The sequence below is a fragment of the Pygocentrus nattereri genome, chromosome 14, assembly GCF_015220715.1.
Source record: "Pygocentrus nattereri isolate fPygNat1 chromosome 14, fPygNat1.pri, whole genome shotgun sequence".
Classification (NCBI taxonomy): Eukaryota; Metazoa; Chordata; class Actinopteri; order Characiformes; family Serrasalmidae; genus Pygocentrus; species Pygocentrus nattereri.
The window spans coordinates 24,468,261-24,490,242 of NC_051224.1; the positions used below are offsets into that span (position 1 = coordinate 24,468,261).

Sequence of the window (21,982 nt, forward strand, 5' to 3'; positions counted from 1 at the left end):
AATGATAGAGTTAAATGAGAGAAATAAAAAGAAAAAAGACAGATAAGAGAAACAGAAGAAGAGAAAGCAAACAGCGGAGAGAATAGAGAAAGAAATAGCGAGAGGGGAAGAAAACAAACAGAAGGAGAGAGAGTGCAATGAGAAAAATATAAAGAGACCAAGAATTAGAAGGAGGGAGAGTAAAAGAAGAAAAGGAAAAGGAGAAAGAGAGAGGAAAAATAAAAGAGAGAGTGGGAGAGAGAGAGAGAGAGAGAGAGAGAGAGAGAGAGAGGTGGTCCAAAAGGGGCAAACTTGCACCCACCTTCAGAAAAAGGAGGAGAGAGAGACAGTCTTAAACAGGACAGCAGCACCAACCCGATCTCAGAGAAAGAGAAAGAGAGAGAGAGAGAGAGAGAGAGAGAGAGAGAATCTCAGTTGTGGAACTGAAACTAATAAACCCATAGAGACTGATTCAGACTGATTCGGGCAGATTCAGACTCAGAGCTGCTGTTCAGTGGATTCAGTGGAGAAAAGTTGAGTACATTAAAGAGGAAAGTGTGTAAAGTGGAGAAGAGCAGGCAGCAGGAGAAAAGAAGGAGTCTGGATGGATGACCTCTGCACCCTCAGCGGCCTGGACCCTCTCTGGGTGAGTTACAGAGATGCACAGAGATTTTTCATGTTTTTGCAGTGAGCAGATCATAATAACTTTAGTACAACTCAGAAAAATACTGAATACTGAAATCACACCAGTAATGTAACCCCTTAAACTCTAAGCATGTTATTTTAAAAGTAGACCACAAATAATTCATATTCAATGCTGGATAAATGTATAGATACTGAACAAAGCAAAGCAGATACTGAAGAATTCAGGCTATTTAATGGATAATAAGCCTTAATATTAATATTATGTCTGCACAATAATATAATAAGCCTACAGGTTAAAGTTGTATGAAATGTTATTGATATAGGTTTTGCATAATGGAAGTAACATACTAATTGATGCTTGGTTAGGTAATATGTATATGTGTGTATGTGTGTGTGTGTGTGTGTGTGTGTGTGTGTTTGATTCCTGGAAGAGATCACTGTGTTTTTAACTGCCTGTTTCTGTGAGTCATGAATTTCTCATCCAGTGATTCACTGCAGTGTCTGTGAGTCTGCTGAACCTGATACTCCTGCTATTTATTTTACCAACCTATATTGCTAATGAAGTGGAGATGGATGCTTGTGCAGCCTCAAACAAACCTACTGTGACTCTCTGACCCCCACAGTCTACTTATTTGCAGGTTTTCAGCTGTCAGTGTGAAAACAGCCTCATGTGTTTGCAGACATTTACTCACAGATCAATTGTGCAGCAGCAATCACAGCAGGAGTGTGATTCGTAGGAGATTCGACAGAAAAACACACCCTGCATCTCAGTTTGGGAACTTTACACTATACAATATACACTATACTCTCACACAATACAATATACACTATATAGTCACACTATACAATATACACTATAAACTCACACTATACAATATACACTATACTCTCACACAATACAATATACAATATATAGTCACACTATACAATATACACTATAAACTCACACTATACAATATATCCTATAGACTCACACTATACAATATACACTATACTCTCACACAAAAAAATATATACTATACTCTTACACCACATAATATACACTATACTCGTACACTATACAATATACACTATACTCTTACACTAAACAATATACCCTATACTCTCATACAACACAATATACACTATACTCTTACACAATACAATATACTCTATACTCTCACCCAATACAATATACGCTATACTCTTACACTATACAATATACCTTATACTCTCACACACAGTACAATATACACTATACTCTTACACTAAACAATATACCCTATACTCTCATACAACACAATATACACTATACTCTTACACAATACAATATACACTATACTCTTACACGAAACAATATACCCTATACTCTCATACAACACAATATACACTATACTCTCACCCAATACAATATACGCTATACTCTTACACTATACAATATACCATATACTCTCACACTATACAATATACACTATACTCTTACACTAAACAATATACCCTATACTCTCATACAACACAATATACACTATACTCTTACACTAAACAATATACCCTATACTCTCATACAACACAATATACACTATACTCTTACACAATACAATATACTCTATACTCTCACCCAATACAATATACGCTATACTCTTAACCTATACAATATACCATATACTCTCACACAATACAATATACACTATACTCTTACACGAAACAATATACCCTATACTCTCATACAACACAATATACACTATACTCTCACCCAATACAATATACGCTATACTCTTACACTATACAATATACCATATACTCTCACACTATACAATATACACTATACTCTTACACTAAACAATATACCCTATACTCTCATACAACACAATATACACTATACTCTTACACAATACAATATACTCTATACTCTCACCCAATACAATATACGCTATACTCTTAACCTATACAATATACCATATACTCTCACACTATACAATATACACTATACTCTCACACAATACAATATCCCCTATTTTCCTATATTCTTACACTATATAATATACACTATACTCTCACACAATACAATGTACACTATACACTTACACTATACAATATACACTATACTCTCACAAAATACAACATACACTATATTCTCACACTATACAATATACACTATGCACTCACACTATACAATATACCCTATAGACTCTTATGATACGATATGCACTATACTCTCACACAATCAAATATACACTATACTCTTACACCACATAATATACACTATACGTGTACACTATACAATATACCCTACACTCTCACACTGCACAATATACACTTTACTTTGACTCTATACAATATACTCTTAAACTCTGTAAATTATACACTCACACACTATACAGTAAACACCATACTCTTACACTACACAATATACACTATACTCTTACACTACATTCTTACTCTATACAATGTACACTTTAATCTTACCCCATACAATATACGCCATACTCTAATGCTAATCTTACCCTCTATGATATTTACTATACTCTTACACAATATACTATAATCTTGCCCTATACAATATGCACTATAATTTTACACTAAACCACATACACTGTGCTCTTACATTATACAATATTCACTATACACTCACACTATACAATATACACTATTCTCTTACACTTCACAATATAGTATATATTCTCACACTACACAATAAACATTATGCTTTCACACTATACAATATACACTACACTCGCACACTATACAATATACACTATATTCTTTCACTGTACAATACACAGTATACTCTCACACTATACAATAATCACTATACTATTACACTCTACAATATGCACTATACTCTTACACTATACAATATACTACACAATATACACTATGCTCTTAAACTATACAATGATCACTGTACTACTACACTATACAATGTACAATATACTCTTACACTATACAATATACACTATACTCTCACTCTACACACTATACTCTTACACTATACAGTATATGCTGTACTCTCACACTGGACAATATACTTTACTATGACTCTATACATTATACTCTTAAACTCTATACAGTATACACTCACACCCTGTACAGTACACACAATACACTTACAATACATAACATACACTACACTCTTACCCTGTACAATACACACTATAATCCTACCCTATATAACATACACTATACTCTTACACTATACAATGTACACTATAATCTTACCACATACAATATACAGAATACTCTAATGCTAATCTTACCCTATATGATATATACTATACTCTTACACTACACAATATACTATAATCTTGCCCTATACAATATACACTATAATCTTACACTAAAACATATACCCTGTGCTCTTACATTATACAATATACACTACACTCTTACACTTTACAATACACTTACCCTTTACAATATATGCTATACACTCACACTACACAACATACATGATACACTTACACCACACATTGTACTGTTACCCTAAACTCTATGCACTGTACACTTACATTATACAGTATACACTACATTTTTACACCATGAAATTTACATTATACTCTTACACTATACACTACACTCTTTCACTATACAATATACATCATACTATTACGCTATACACTACAATCTTACACAATACTTTTATCCTATATGTCATGCACTATACTCTTGCATGATACTGTATACTCTATACAAAATGCACTATACACTCTTACACTATATACTTGCCCTTGCTCTATGTACTGTACTCTTACACTGTACAATATACACTACACTCTTACAATATGCATGTACAACACACTCTTACACTACATAATTTACATTATACTCTCACACTATACACTATACATTATACACTCTTAAACTGGTTATTCAGGTTATAGAAGTGTGTAGTAAAAGTTTGCACCCATTTAAGGAGTTGATGCATCTTTTTGACAACATCAGCTATTGAGAGCAGCTACTCTTTTCATTACACTAGCATTAACATACTACAACCCGCTAGAGTTCACACTGTGAACAACACTCCCACTAGTCATGTGCATAAGTTTGCATAAGTAAAAATTTCATGATTTGTTGATTTGTTGACTGTAAATAAGTGAACACATCCTCTACAGAGAACACAGTTTCTCTAACAAGATAATTAACTAATCGTCTCAAAAAATTATAACTACCTCATGGCCTCTCCAGATTGTTATCTCGAGATAACAAGATAATTAACTCATTTTCTCAAGATAATGATCCAGAAAATTATAACTTTCTCATGACCTCTCCAGACTTCCATACCAAAGCCATATTTTTATGCTTTATTCTTTTTTTTAATTTGTTAAATTCAGTAAATAAATACACGTTGGCTCAGCTAAGTGTGGACAGGATCTGTTGACTTATTTTCACTAGTAGTCTGACCGAGGGTCTTCAAACTCTGGCACATGACTGTACATATTTCAATTGAGACACATGGCAGGCCTCAGAAATCTCACTATACTTTAGCCACGCATCCCTCAATGATTCCTTCAGTGTGACCCCATCTTCAAAAATCAGGTTAAAAAATGAGAGATTAACAGCTACTCACTTCTCTTTAGATGTGCACACTGGCCATGGAAAGTTTAGGGACACCCAGCTAACTTTTCAGTGATGTTGGTCATAAATGAGCACCTGTAAAGCTGTTTAGATTCATTTGTTTTTGTAAAAACATGGAAAACAGCTGCTAAAAGGTTGAAATTGGCAATGCAGCCAAAGGCTATGCGCATTTTTCCCTTGTTGTGCTGTCAGCACTCATCAGCACTCAAACATTTCAAGTGTTTAAAATACCTTTGGGCCAATATGTGCTTTTAACAACCTGCTCTTCGTGACATGAAGATACTTTAACCACTTAAAATCCCAGGATTATTACTTACTAAATGATTATTCAGTAACTACATGGACTGCAGTGCAAACTAGCTGAGTTTGTTTGTAGGTAATGTACGTTGTAAGTGTGTAAGTGAAACTTTTGATCTGCTGGTGTCCATTTAAGGGGTTGATCAACATGAAGGATTAGCACAGAGCTGTTTCATGAGCAACTAAACCTTTAGAGCCATAAAGGCTTACTTAATATAGAAATCAAGCAAGGTGGTGGACGGTGTGGGATTACACCACTGGAGTCTTCACTGCAGCAGAACATTTCACCATGTGGGTGAAAGGTGGAGGTTGTAGTGTTGCGAGTGGTACGGCCTGTCCAGCGTGATGTCATCGATCGAGCCCTCTGGGTTGTGTTGTTTTTTGTTTATTTCTGAGAAGTGTAGGGGACACCAGGTTTCTACAGGTCAGAGAAGCATTGTGAGGTAAAATCAGCAGAGCAGTGAAGGCCGTAATCGGTGGGACTCCAAACCTTTTAGAACCAAACTAGGTTCCAGGAATTTCTAATCTCAGTAATCTCAAAAATAGCAACACACTGCAAACTGGACTCCCACACTGACAGAAGAGCACAATCACTGTCCTGATTCGCTCTATACAATATGTTGCTATGTAGTATGAAAGGACTTAATCACACCAGCCTTACATCGTGTTGAGGTAGTAACAGTGACAGGAAACAGGGCCGCAAATGTCTAAAAGGCTTTTTACTATCTGTTTACTATCCTAAACCACCAGTGAACCCACACATGTCTTCTGAGTTTATATGGAAGATTGATGATGGAAAATAGTGGTATGTTTTCTTTGGGGACTATTCTGCCTCACATCACCCTGCATATTATGTATCCCTCCACCTTGAATGGAGTTTAAGGCCAAAATCTTCTCAAAACTATAATAAAACAGTACCTCAGTCAGGTAGTGAATTCATAACCACTCTCTGTGAGGGAGCTTTTAGAGGGGAACGTCTGGTTCCTATCACCACCACTTTGAGCCACTCTGCTTACATCTTAACCTCTTAATTATTGCAATGCTCTGCTGAAAGAAGACTATTAGAACCATTAGCTATTAGTTATTAGAAGCATTTACTATTAGACACTATCAGGAACCAGCAGAACCTTTTCATGTTTTTTAGGATTTTTTCCAGCAGGGCAGTTTCAGAAAATTCAGAAAGAGATTTTAGGTTATTTCAAACAAAAGCGATTTGCGTGTGAGGAGACAAGCGATATGGAAAACATCACAATACTGTAAGACATTTTTCTTAACACACAATATTTAGATTTCCGGGATTTGATATTATCACTATAATGATTTTTATTCAATGTACTAATTCAGTTAAACATCCCTTTGCAATGAAACTTACAGTTTAAAATAGACAGCAGTATGAACATTCAGACCAATTTGGAAGCTGATACTGTTTTCAGTTATGCTAGTCAAGTTAAATAGAGATTACAACTTCATGCAGTTTGAGGCAGCTAGCAACAAGCTAATTATCCTAACTAATGAGATATAAACATACAGCATTGTGCACTAGCATGACGCTAGCTGCAAAACATTAGTCCTGCCTCAAAACTATTAGAGATTATTTTACAACGCCACACAGTTTGAGGCAAGTGTGATTTAGGCATACACTATGTTAATCATGCTAATTAATAAGATATAAACTTATAGCATTGCACAATGCTAGCATGCTAGCTACTAGCTACCTAAGACATTACACTTGCCTCAGGACTATTAGGGATTACAACTTCACACAGTTTGAGGCAAGTGTGATTTAGGCATGCAGCTAGCATCCCGTTAATTTAATTATACTAATTAATGGGATATAAACTTATAGCATTGTGCAATAATGTGATGCTAGCTGCATAGCTAAAACATTACACTTACCACAAACATCTGACACCCTGTTACTGTTATTTGTAAACGGGAACAAAATACAGACAAGTTTCAGGTCTCAAGATGACTGCTGCTACTGTTTTTAGCTATGCTAATGTACTTTATATTTATAGATCAAAATGTATAGATGACAGTGAGTCATACAGCATCATAAATCAGGTAATTATGTCTATTAGAGATACTGAACATTACACAGTTTGAGGTGAGTATCAATCATTTACATAATAATTAGCTAGGTGTTAACTTCATGCCTTTATGCTAATTGTTAGCTACATTAGCCTAATAGTTCCAGTGCTAAACCTAAAAAAGCACTATAAATGCCAGATATGTCTCAGCTGAATTTTTACATTTGAGATGAGGGGGAAAACTGGGTGAATTAGATTTTTCTCAGAACCGCTCGTTTTAGTGCAGGTTGGTTTTGGAGCACTGAGGATAGTTGTCCTCGTTCACCTTAGACCACAGCACTAAGCAAACAGACCTACAGAGCATGTTTGCGTGCCAGAAGCTCGTGGTCTCCTCTGTCTCTCTCTGCTATGCTTTATATGAAGTCAATCATATGACTAATATCACTGAGCAGCACTGAAGCCCAGCCAGCAAAACTTCTTCAAACCTGCATGCAGTATTTCTCAGAATTCTGCAGCTGCCCAAAGCACCTAAAGACAAACAGGCTCTCGTCTATTTGGAGGGGCAGTTCAGATGAACTAATACAATGACATGGATTTGGACAGTTGGTAAAGGAAATGTCAAGGAGACAGTAAAAAAATAATAAGAGGGTCCAAAACGGGAGTTAAAAAAAAAACTGATTAAAAGCTACAGAGAAAATGGGCCTCCTAACAATCACCTGGAAGACCTGGACACCAAAACTGCCCCCATCAGATAAACAGCACTTAAAGCTTTCATTTTTGAGCAACAGGAGAAAATCAAGCTACTTCAGATCTGAAAACATCCACAGGTGTTTCTGTCCATCCTTCCATTGTGAGAAGACGACTCAGTGCTATGGGTCTGAAAGGATGTGTAGCTGTTCAAGAAGAACCTCACTCACAAAAGGAGATGGACACATCAAACAAAGAAGCTGAACAATGGACTGACCACCCCAGATTCCAGACCTCAACACCACTGTAGTCGATCAGAAAAGATATGTCTGGTATCTAAAGTTTGCTTCTTTGGTTCGTCACTGGAGCCACAAGGCTACCATGCTAAAAACAACCAGCAAAACCAGCATGTTTTGTGTTTTGGATGCTGGTATGCTGGTTGACCACCAGAATCTAATACCCTATTAGTTAGCATAGGTAGAATGGTGTTAACTGCATGCCTAAATCACTCTTGCCACAAACTCTGTGGAGGTGTTCAGTATCTCTAATAGACTTGATTGTGTGGTTTTTAACACTGTTATCTATAAACATGGGCTAAAGTGCATTAGCAATGCTAAAACAGTAACATCTCAACTTTTGGTATTTTGTTGATGTTTATAGATAACAGTAACACAGTGTCAGAGGTTTGAGGCAAGTGTAATGTTTTAGGTATGCTGCTAGCCTCATGCTAATGCACAATGCTATAAGTTTATAGCTCATTAATTAGCATAATTAGCTTGTTCCTAACTGCATGCCTAAATCCCACTTGCCTCAAACTGTGAGGCACTGTGAAGTAATCTCTAATAGTCTTGAGGCAAGTGTAATCTTTTAGCTATGCAGTTAACCGCATGCTAATGCACAATGCAATACATTTATACTCATTAATTAGCATAATGCTAACTACATGCCTAAATCACGCCTGCCTCAGACTGAGTGGAGCTGTTCAGTATCTCTAATAAACTTGATTATGTGGTTTCTGACTCTGTATAACTCACTGTTATCTTAAACATTATCTAAAGTGCATTAGCATAGCTAAAGACAGTAACAGCAGCTTGAAGTCAGAATGTTATCTGTACTTTAGTCCATGTTATAGATAACAGGGAGTCATGCAGTGTCAGAAACTACATAATCAAGTCTTTTAGAGATGAATTAACAACTCTGTACAGTTTGAGGCAAGAGGGACTTAGGCATGCAGTTAGCACCTCTGTTGAACAGGTTGGTCAGCTATATGCTTTATTTGTTAGCTGCTTTAACCTTGACACAGATACTTCACCTGAGAGGGCCTTGTTTGATGGTTATTGGCTCTGTTTCATGCAGAAGGCACAGTTCTGGGTCACAGACCGGCTGGTCAGCGTGTGTGACCTAATCTGAGATGACTCAACAGCTCTAAAAGCTAGTTCAGCAACTTTTAGCTGCCTTTCGTTCCAGTAAAAACTCCGTGCCATTCCACGATTTGTTTAACTTTCTTTATTGCATAAATACAGTGCCTAAAACGGCCAAAGCAAGCGTGAGTTTCAGGCTTTCATTAAATTTCAGTGACCTTCAGAAAAAGACAGTGTTCTATGTTTTGGGGATTTTTATAATTCATGTTTTACAATTCACTGACTATCTTCAGTGTCTTCAGTCTCATCATGATTCAGCTGAAAGGCAGACTTGGTTAGTGAGGTTTACGCTTCATGACTTTGTACTGTCCCCAGATTTAAGGCCACAAAGGCAAATACACAGGCATTTACTGTTTGTAGGTCCTGTAAATACTGAATGTCATTAAACCTCTTGAAGACTTAAATACTTATTTTTCAATTGTTAGTCAGTTTTAAGACTTTTGGATTGTTCTATGCAATTAATTACTCAGTATTTACATTTATTATTCAAAATCTACAATGTATTATTCAGTAACTATGATTAATTATTTAATATTAACTTTTAATATTGAGTATATTACATATCAGTGTACTCAGACTCTACTATGAATTATTCAGTATCTGCTATGAATTATTCAGTACCTACTTCAATGTATTCAGTATCTACTGTGAATTATTAAGCAACTACTATAAATTATTCAGTGTCTACTGTGAATTATTAAGTAACTACTATAAATTGTTCAGTATCTGAATCATTTCAGTATTGATGGCCATTTCGCTGGTACTTGTGACTAGTGACAACAAAGGTTCATCATCATCATCATCACCATCATCATCATCTACTGTAAATTATTAACTACTATACATTATTCAGTAACTACTATGAATTATTCAGCATCTGCTATGAATTATTCAGTATCTACAATAAATTATGTACAATCAGCTTATTATTGAGCTTTTCATAACCTAAATCATGAAAAAGAGAAGAAAAAAAACTACATGCAGATTTTACTCCCGGATGAGGACCTGCAGCTTATTTAACACATTTGGACTCAAAATCATGGACAGAAATATATGGCCAGAAAAGTGCCATATCCTCGGCTTATCTAATATAATGTTTTTTAATACAAATGAGCATACCTTTTGCAACAAATTAAACCATGAAATTAAATAAAAAAGCTTAGATTTTGCTTAGATTTTGTCATTTCTCTTTACCAGACTGAAGGTACACATTGCATCCCCTTGTTATGATGTCTGCGCTTAAACCTTTCAGATGTTTAAAGCACTTTTGGACCAAAAGAGCTTCAACATGAGCTTTTAATAACAGTTTAGTGAAGAAAGCTGTCAGATCATTATTTAAAACCTGCTCTTCAAACCAGGAAAGACACTGCGATGAAGATGGATGGATGAGCTGCTGAATGATTATAAACCTTTAGCGTATTATTTTGGTATATTTAAAAGCAGTGAGAAAATTGCGATTGCGAAAGAAGGCGAGGCGAAGCTACTTCTTCCACAGGCAGTGCACGTTGTGGGAATAGAAAGTTGTGGGAATAGAAAGTGAAAGAGAGGAATTTTACAGTAAATGATATCAGACTGTGGTGCTGTGGTTGATGTCATGCCAGCAGCTGCCAGGTGGCATTACACAAATGGCTGAACTTTCCATCCAGTGGAATGTTTTTATTCATAAAGAAGAAGTGGCCCAGAATCACCCGCTGTGAAGTGGGTGGGCATTTGATGTGGGCATGCTGATGTGGAGAAAAGCCTGTCTTTGCTGTGGGAGCTATACTTCACACCTGAGTGACTGTTATATCACATTTTACTGCTACAAACTGCTGCTCAGAGAATACTTACTTTACTCAAAAAGGCTGAATATAGCAAACACACATAAACAGCTATTAAAGTGAGAGTTAAAGCGTCTTTCCACCAAACAGCAAGAGTGATCAGACTAATAAATTGCAGAATGTGTCATTTCAGAGATGCTAATGACCAATTACACAGTTATAACTGGTGTAATGTGAGGTGACTCACATTTACAGTATATAACATGTGTTTTTTGTTGTATGTGACTTTTATGTTATACTGCAGTATCAGTTAAAATTTTGAAACACCTAGACGGTAAAGAAATATCAGTCTTTTTCATAGGCCAGCGCACACTGACCAGCACCAACAAACAGCAACAAACAGAAATGTCTGGTTGGTGTGCTGTGTTTATGGGGGGAATCAAAAATTTTCTCCCTCCATTCAGTTTGGTTTAATTTGAGACATTTTTTCACTGCACAAAGTACTGGAATCTTTGGCACTACAAAAAATTTAATTTAGCTTTTTTTCATTGGTCATCAGTCCAATCCAGTACCAAAAACCATAAAACTGAAGGGTCCAGTTTTATGGTTTTTGGTACATGCTCCAGATTGGTACCAACTGAACCCAAAGCCATAGTCACACTAGGCGTTTGCAGGTTGTGTTGCCTTGTGAAATGTAGGCTCTTTTCACATCTCTGCATTTTTTCTGCTGGAAGTAGTCATTGCAGTCGCTGTATCTGCTAAAGCAAAAACAATACAAGCAATGATGAGTAGAGCTTCAAGCAAAGACAACTTTATCTTAGTTACAGTGGTTTGTCAGCATTTCAGCGCGGCTGACTAACATTAGACTGAACGCAGTTTGCTCTTTAAAGTTGCTGCTGCAGCTGCTTTCAGTGGAATAGTTTTCTTCTCACTCAAAAGTATGTCAGTATCTGAGAGAGCAAGGGCTCAGCAGGGAGTAGATGGCGGTTCCCTCAAGTTGGTGTTTGTGTAAAGCGTCTACAGCGGCTCAATGTGCCCCCTGTTGGCATGTGTGTGTGTTTAGCTTTTTGCTAACCAGTTTATTGTTAACAAGTGGTTTCAACATGGCTAATCCAGCATTTTGGTTACAGTTATTTTCACCATCCATCGATTTATCACTGTTGACGTGAGCTGATGTTACTGTGCTCTGATGACTGAAGGAATTTTTCCACAAATTATTTATGCACTTTATTCAATCCGGACTCCCACATTGTTGTGTGTTTGGTCCTCCAACAGTTCTGGACACATCCTCAAATTTCAATCTTCACAACTATGACAAAGATAAAGTGAGACACCTTTCTGTGGTGAGCTGAAGTGATATGAACACCTGGTAATAAAAAGCCCTCTATGTTGCTAGTTAATTTGCTATCCATAAACAGTAACACAAAAGTGAAATGATTATATCAAGCAGTTATACTTATGGGAGTACAGTGCTACTGAGTATTACCAAAGAATGAAGATTACTGATTGGCAGCAGTGAGGAAACTGGTGTGCAGTTGTTGTTAGCCAAGAAGTTAACAATGCTGCTGAAAGAACAGCACAGACCACGCTAGTCTAAGCTAATTTACGCTTGTTTACATTATTTGAGTACTGGTCTGATTCTGGTTTAGCTGGTTCCCCAAGAATGGTCATGCTGGTTGACCAGAATACCAGCTTCCAAAACACATCATATGCAGGTCTTTGAAATTTTTTCAAGCAGGGATAGCAGTTAGCAAGCTACTAACTCACTATAGAAAGTAAAAAAACAAAAGTGAACAGTTATTTCTGATAACTACATACTCACCAGAGTACAGGGCTACATTAAAAACTAACTAGCATGTTTGGCAGTAGCAGTGTGACTTGTGTGCTGCTGCAGTTAGCAAGCTGGCTAACTCGCAGACCTTAAATAGTAATGATACAAAAGTGAAATAATTATATCAGATACTTGTCAGAGTACAGTGCTGCACAGAGTTGTACTAAAAAAAGGATAAGGGTGACTTGGGTGTAGCTGCAGTGAGCCAAGAAGCTAACATAGCAGTTAGCAAGAAGGCTAACTTGAATATCATATACAGTCCGAGATAGCAGACAGTTTTAGGTCAATTCTGGCTTTCCTATATGACTGTTGGTTGTCTACTGGGTAAATGCTAGGCACGCAGGCCAGAACAGGGCCAGATCCTGAAGAGCTTCATAGAGTTTTGCCTCATGTCTACATTCATGGGACAATTCTGGTGTGAATGTTGTGGACCAGAATGGGCCAAATTTGGGCTATGTCCTTTAGTTCTACTCACTTTACAGTACGTTGGGAAGATCTGGGCCGAGGACCCAGCTGTATATTGGGCCAGAACAAAGCAAGGATGTGGTCTACAAGTGAGCCAGACATATTTTACTAACTGGGGTGAACTACAAATGTGAACATTATATCAGATCATTATATTCTCACCATAGTACAGTGCTGTACACTGATCTGTATCAAAAATATACAAATTAGTGAGGTGGTTTATGAGCAACTTGTGGGCAGCTGCAGTTTGATTAGCCTTAGAGCTAACACTACTAACTCATCTAACACGAACAGTAAAAAGAACAAAAGATGATGATAATGATGATGATAATAATAATAATAATAATAATAATAATAATAATAATAATAATAATAATAATAATAATAATAATAATAAATAATAATAATAAAGTTTCACAATTAACTGTGTGTGATAACTTTCATGTGTGTGTTTATATAAGGCCGGTGGGGAAGAGAGGGTAAAAGATCCCTGCTGAAAACTCCAGCACATGCATTTCATGCATTTATTAATCTAGATTAATAAATTACAGAATGATGTAGAGATGCTGATGACTGATTACAATTACAACTGTTGTAACACATTAAGTGACCCATTTATATTTCACATATGAGTTTTTGCTGAATCCAAGTTTATACCATACTACACTGCCAGACAAAAACCTCTTTACTCATAATACAGAATTTGTTATGAAATGCACAGTTTTACAGATAACAAGGTAAATTTATGAAATGTTCTGTATACCAAAAGGTGGAATATGTATGACCTATATCTACAAACAGTATGTACTGTAAACTCTGATCTAGTCAACAAGTTTAATTTCTACTTACAAATTTTAAATGCACTCACTTTGTTTTGGAAAATAAACTAAGACGATTGTTATAAATAAGTAAGAGGAGAAAACCAAATGACTAGGCCTCATATAGAATGATTTAGTTGCAAATGTTGCTGACTGCTAGATTAGTTACAGCTGTATAACCAGATTTATTGATATTACTGTGAAAATGATTTACTAAAGTAGTTTACAAAGGATAGCAAGAGAGAAAAGACAAAACACATAAATTGTACTGTGAGTGGAAAATGAGCAATGAAGAGACACTTTGTCTAGCAATCTGCTTAACCACCAGTGGACCACCTGGAAAATGCTAAGCAAAAAGCCAGTGGGCTGACAGCTTTGCCATCAGTGGGCCAACAGAGGTGTAATTTTCTGCATTTTTAAGCAAAGGTGTTGATGTAGTATGTAAATACTTAATAAATAAGTTTCAGTAAAATCCCATAGACTCAACCCATTCAGTCTATCTAAGCAGCAAAAACAGTCAAATTCATTGTGATCTCAAAAAACACCAGCCTGCATGGACTGAGTCTATGGGATTTTTTTTACATTTTAAAAGTGTTTACATACTACATCAACACCTCTTACTACAAAAAAAATTGCAGAAAATGTGTTTTTATTTCCCCATGACACCGGCCCCATATAGCAAGAGGACAGCATACCACTGTCAGCCCGCTGATAGCAAAGCCGTCAGCGCACTGGCTTTTGCTCAGTATTTTGCAGGAGACCCACTGGTGGTTAAGCAGGTTGCTAGGCAAGATGCCACTTTTCATTTTCTTCACTTAGTCCAATTTACATGTTTTTTTCTTCTCTCTCTCTCTCCTCTCTCTCTCTCTCTTGCTATCCTTTGCAAACTAGTTTAGTAAATAATTCATAGTAATATCAATAAATCTGGTTACACAGCTGTAACCAACATAGCACAATGTCACCAACAACAACAACAACATTTACCACTAAACCAATCTCAGTTCATGCTGAAGTTAAGAATTTTTCAGCCTGGACTAATTTTTGAACAAAGCACAATACAAGGCAGCCAGTCAGAACAGAGCTCATTTACATATTGGAACAAAACCTAGAATCTCCACTTTTGATATTTTTTAGCATTTGGCATAATTTGAAAATACCTATTATTCTTTACATTTCATGACACAGGGACTAAAAGAAATGGTCCAAAATGACATGGAAAAAATATGGTTCCATTGACTTACATTAGAAGTAAAGCATGTGTTTTCCTTCTTCTATAAAGTTGTCATTTTGGAGAAATGAGATTTTGTTCCAACAGCGAAATATCAGTCTTAAAGATACAGTAACAATGCCACGACTGGGCAGGGAGGAGACAAGTGCAGATAGATTACTGAGGCTTTATTAAAAGGGGCAAATCCAAAAGAGTAGTCAAGAACAGTTCAGCAGAATCGTAATGTTAACCAAATAAACCAAACGCAAAACATACCAGAGAGATAAGACAGTGCAGGGTTAAAGCATGGCAGATCAATAAAGGAGACAAGGCAAAAATCACAATCTGAGAAATGGACAAAAGAGGTCATACACAGAAAAAATGCAAACAGCAAAAAGGAACACCTTGTAAAGAAGGGAATGAACCACAAACAATACTCAGCTAGGAAACACTGGAAACAAGAAAGTATATATACTGGAAGAAACAGGTGAAGGTAATCTAAAATTCAGGTCACAGATCTGGTGAGAGTCATGTGATCAGTGGAATGTGTGATGCAAGAGTCTGGGGCATTACCAGGCAGGCATGGAGTAGAACTGGAAAGGAATCGCCAAAAGCATGCATCCTCTAGGTCTGGGTGCTGGCCCATCCGGACAGCAAGCATGGAAGTCTGCGACAAGACCAGGATCCAGCACGTCCTTGGCAGCCACCCAGCAATGCTCCTCGGGACCATATCACTCCCAGTTGATAAGATACTGAAGGGTCCCACCACGCCTCCAGGAATCCAGTACCTCCTGCACAGCAAACGTGGACGAGCCCTCTACTTCAACTGCCGTGGGTGGAAAGTCATCGGGTGAACCCTCATCCAGAGGACCTGGCACAACAGGTTTAAGGAGAGAGATAGCTAAGGAGTTAGCCACACGATACTGGGCAGGAAGCTCCACCTTGTACGTAACATCATTGACTTTAGTAGTAATACAGAATGGACCAATGTACTCCCCTCAAACCTAAAGTCCTTGGTGGACAACCATACCCAGTCCCCTGGTTGGAAGGAGGGTGTATAGGGCTGTAAAACAGTGGTGATGTGTTAGTGGGTGTCCTCCCAAACCTGTTCACTGCATCTCATCCATTCGTCCACAGCAGGAACTTCTGTGGAAATGGCTGTCCATTGAGCCAATGGGGGTTGGTAACTCAATATGCATTGAATTGGAGTGATACCAGAGGTGGAATTTACCAAAGAGTCTGGGCCATTTCTGCCCAGACCAACTACTGGGACCAGTCTGATGGGTGTTTGAATGAATGATTTAAACAGTACAGTCTCAGGAACTTACCTAGTTCCTGGTTGGCTCTCTCACATAAGCCATTACTTGTGGGATGGAAACCCAACATGAGGCTAATATTAACCCCTAGATGTTCAAAAAAGGCTTTCCAAATACATGAGGTGAACTGATGATCCCGGTCCGAAAGAATATCCTCACGAACCCCATCTTGGCGGAAAACATGGTTGTATAGAGCTTGGGCAATCTGAAAGGCCATGGGCAAAGATAGGAAAGGAATAAACTTTACTCCTTGGGAGAACCTATCTACTATAGTGAGTATAGTGGTGTTACCCTAAGAGTGAGAGAGATCAGCAACAAAATCTACAGCAATGTGTGACCAGGGATGTTCAGGTACAGGAAGTGGCATGAGCTTACCAGCTGGAAGAGTCTTAGGAAGTTTACATTGTGTGCAAACTAAGCATGAGGACACAAAACTATGGACATCTAATCTCATGGTTTCCCACCAATAGCGAGTGGAAATGAACTGTAATGAATACGCCTCCCCAGGATGACCAGGCGAGAGAGAGGAATGAGCCCAGGTAATGAGGTGATCACAGAACTGTACCGGAATGTACAGTTTACCTGGGGGACATCCCTCAGTACGATTGCGAATAGCATTAGCAAGAGTTCCCAATGTATACAGTACACAGTAATGGATGGAGGTAGGATATGCTCAGGCACGTATCTGATTCCATCCACAGTAGAGAAAACTCGGGACAAAGCATCTGCCTTGGTGTTATGACTACCTGGATGGAAAGTAATAGAGAAACGAAAACGGCAGAAAAACAGTGACCAACGAGCCTGATGGGAGTTAAGACATTTAGCATTCTTTAAATACTCAAGATTCTTGTGATCAGTTAGCACAAGAAACAGGTGAGCTGCACCCTCCAACCAGTGTCACCACTCTTCTAATTCTAATGTCACAAATGCCATAGTTCTGTTCTGCAGGGGAAATTAACAAGAAAAAAAGCTATGGGATGAAGATTAGGTGGAGAACCACTGCTCTGGGAGAGCACAGCCCCAACACCAGACTCCGAGGCATTGAACTCAACTATGAACTGGGATTCTGGGTCAGGATATCTAAGAATGGGGGCTTTGGTGAAAACTAATTTGAGGGACTTGCAAGACTTGCCTGAGCCTGATTTGACCAACTTAACTGCTTTGGTGATCCTTTCAGCAGAGTAGTAAGGGGTACAGCAATAGAACTAAAATTTCAGAAAAACCGACGGCAGAAATTGGCGAACCCCAGAAACCTCTGAAGGTCCTTTACAAACTGGGGAGTAGGTCAGCTAGTTACAGCTTTTCGTCATTCATAACGACACCATTGGAGCTGATTACATAACCCAGGAAAGAAACCCTCTGGAGATGAAATTCGCATTTCTCCCCTTTTACATAGAGGTTATTCTCTAGAAGGCAACATAGGACCTGACGTACATGATCGATGTGGGTAGGTAGATCAGGGGAAAAAAAATCAGGATATCATCTATGTAGACTATTACAAAACGGCCCATGCCTTTAAAGACATAATTCATGAAAGATTGGAAAACAGAAGGGGCTTTAGCCAAACCAAACTCATAACAAGTTACTTTTAATGCCCTTATAGTGGTGGTGAATGCGGTCTTCCATTCATCACCCTTCTTAATGCGAACTAGATTGTACACACTATGTAGGTCAAGTTTTGTAAAATAGGTTGTGCCCCTAAGTTGTTCTAGGGCTACAGGGATGAGAGGCAAGGGATAAGCAAACTTCTTGGTTATATTATTGAGGCCACAATAATCAATATAGGGCTTCAACCCACCATGCCTCTTCTTTACAAAGAAGAAACCTGAACCTACTGGGGATTTGGATGGGCAAAGGAAACCCTGAGCTAAAGCCTCATCGATATACTCTTCCATGGTTTTCTCTTCTTCACATGTCAGGGGGTAAATACAGGACTTAGGAAGAGTTGCACCCTCTACTAGGTCTATGGAGCAATCATAGGGGCGTTGAGGCAGCAATTTAGTGGCGTTCGCCTTGCTGAACATTTCAGAGAAGTCTTCATATTCTCCTGGAATGGTAAGTGGTGTTTTGACCTCGGGCTCTCAACAAAGGTAGATTGAACAGATGTGTGACAGGGTAATGAGGTTTTCTAGACAGTAAGGAGACCAAGTCACTATTTCTCTCTGGTTCCAGGAGATAACTGGATCGTGCCTCTCTAACCAGGGTAAACCCAAAATAAGGGGATAGTCAGAGGAGGACAGCACTAACAAGGAAATGTCTTCAGTATGTAAAAAACTAGTTTGGAGTTTGACTGGGGTAGTTCTAAGGGAGACGGCATTGCGTCCAATAGGCTGTCCATCCAGGGCATGAATCTTTAGTTTTTGAGGCAGTGGTTCAGTGGGAATCTGGAGACGATGGATGAGGTCAGCTTGGATGAAGTTCCCCTCTACTTCAGAGTCAATCAGAGCTGCAACAGTAAAAGACTTGGCAGAAAACAGAAGCTTGAATAAAAAATTACTTGGTGACCAACCCCTTTGTGGGAACACTCACCAAATTAGTGCATGAAGTAAACTCCACACGCCTTTAGTTTGTGGACGTAGTCCACACACAGCTTTTCACGTGCCAAGGACCCCCACAGTACAGACAGAGACTTTGGAGCTGGTGTTGGCGTTCCTCCTGGGTCAGCCTAATGGCATCACACTGCATCAGTTCCGGAGCAGAACTAGGAAGTTGCACTGGACTATCTGGTACCAACGAAGAGGAGTGAATCTTGTGGATCTATTTGGGTCATTTACTCAACAGCTGATCCAGACGGATGGACATGGATATGAGTTGATCCAGGGTCAGTTTATCATCACAACGGGCTAATTCAGTCTGAATTTTGGGATTTGATCCACACCAGAACACATTGAGTAGTGCAGGTTCATTCCAGCCACTGCCAGCAGCTATAGTGCAGAACTCAAGGGCATAAGAAGCAGCAGATCGGTTTCCCTGTTTAAGAGTAAGTAATACCTCACCACTGGATTGGTGGTCATGAGCATGGTAAAACTTGGCAAACATAGACAAAAAAAATCTGTGTATGGTTTAGTGTTGATGTTGTCCCAAACTAGCCCACTCTAGAGCCTTGCCAGAAAGATATGAAACAATGAAAGCTGTCTTAGCTTGATCAGTGATAGGCAGTGAATTGCTGAAAAACACTGAGCGAGAAAACCTTTACATTATTTGGCTGACGCGATTTACAATTTGATCATTTTTACATAGGTAGGCCAAGGCGGTGTTAGGAGTCTTGCCCAAGGACTCTTATTGGTATAGTGTAGGGTGTTTGCCCAGGTGGGGATTGAACCCCAGTCTACAGTGTAGAAGGCAGAGGTGTTAACCACTACACTATCCCAACCACCACATGGTTCTACGGTTCTCCGGATTTCCGTCATACACCTCAGGCTTACATACAGGAAAAACCAAGGTATTAGTTACTGGAGTGGGCATTTGGGAGGAGGAAGTGATGGGACCAGGTTCTGCAGACTACTAGACAGAACACGTAAACAATCTAGTACCAAGGTTAGCTGCTGTTGCTTACTACTCTGTTGACAAGTGAACAAGTCAATAGAGTGGGCCATACCATCAAGCATCTGCTGGTGCTGAGCAAGAAACTGGCCCTGGTAAGCTACACCAGACTTTAAAGCCTCTGAATCCACTGTCTGAATTTTGGCCAAGTATTCTGTCACAACTGGGCAGGGAGGAGACAAGCACGGATAGACTACTGAGGCTTTATTAAAAGGGGCAAATCAGAAAGAGTAGTCAAAAACAGTCCAGAATCGTAACGTTAAACAAATAAACCCAACGCAAAACATACCAGAGAGATAAGACAGTCCAGGGTCGAAGCACGGCAGATCAATATAGGAGACAAAAATATAGGAGACAAAAATCACAATCGGAGAAACGGGCAAAAGAGGTCATACACGGAAAAAATGCAAACAGCAAAAAGGAACACCTTGTAAAGAAGGGAATGAACCATGTACAGCAAGGAAACACTGGAAACAAGGAAGTATATATACTGGAAGGAACAAGTGAAGGTAATCTAAAATTCAGGTGACTGAGATCTGGTGAGAGTCATGTGATCAGTGGAATGTGTGATGCAAGAGTCCAGGGCATTGTGGGAGTTGGAGTCCGTGGGTAGGAGTTCACTGTCAGTGACAGGTGCAGGCAGGACTGGGGGCGCCAGAAACAACAGGCGTGACAAAAATGGCCTGTTTAATTCTATGGGATTAAGAGAGGTCATAAATGGTAATGTAAAAAAATAATTATGACCATTTTTAGTACATAAAACCAAACAAATGTAATAAGTGGAACTCAACAGAAAAAGTACAATACAAGAGAATGGTAGAATGTTTTTTTAATCAGATGTGTCTAGACCTTTGACAGTTTCAGTGTCTCTGTGATTTAGGACTGGAACCTGACCTGGTTCACTCCTAACCCGGACCTGACCCAGTGCTTCCAGCACACAGTGCTGGTGTGGTTTCCCTGCGTCTACCTCTGGCTTTGTGCACCCTTCTACTTCCTCTACCTCAGATTCCACCACCATGGACGCATTTCCATCTCCAGCCTCTGCTGCGCCAAGACGGTGAGTCAGAGGAGTGACCGCGAGGTAATGTCCACTGCTGGTCTCCAAACACAACAACTGAACCCCACACACAGTCTGAGGAGCTGAAAGTCGGACTGAAATCAAAACTCACCTTGTTTATCATACGCAGAGTCAAATCACTTGTTTGGAGTCAAATCGTGTTTTCTTGATTTTCTGAGCTGAAGCAGTGAACATGTCCTCCACAGAGGATACACTTAAATATGGCCTTTCAGTGCAAATTTTAGTGCATAATAACAGATTGGGGGAAAAAAAAGCACAACATAAAATGAGCACAGGCCACTTTTCATGTTTTTCCAATGTGTTAAGTTCAGCAAATAAACAGTTATAGTGCATTAAAACGTGCACTTAGAA

At 38.6% G+C, this 21,982-nt stretch overlaps 1 protein-coding gene and 1 long non-coding RNA gene across 2 annotated transcripts in view; one reads left to right on the forward strand and one right to left on the reverse strand.

Moving 5' to 3' along the window:
- The first annotated feature begins 280 nt into the window (after positions 1-280).
- Positions 281-21,982, forward strand: part of LOC108437999 (multidrug resistance-associated protein 1-like) — a 78,763-nt gene continuing 57,061 nt past the window's right edge. Inside the window, exons 1-2 of the mRNA XM_017715471.2 lie at positions 281-625; positions 21,434-21,610. Of these exons, the coding sequence (XP_017570960.1) occupies positions 584-625; positions 21,434-21,610 (219 nt within the window). The 5' untranslated portion in view covers positions 281-583. The remainder of the gene's footprint in view (positions 626-21,433; positions 21,611-21,982) is intronic.
- LOC108438000 lies at positions 15,868-20,996 on the reverse strand. The gene is made up of 2 exons (XR_001858662.1): positions 20,843-20,996; positions 15,868-16,565 (listed from the first exon to the last, which is right to left on the reverse strand). It is a non-coding gene; the product is annotated as an uncharacterized LOC108438000 (long non-coding RNA).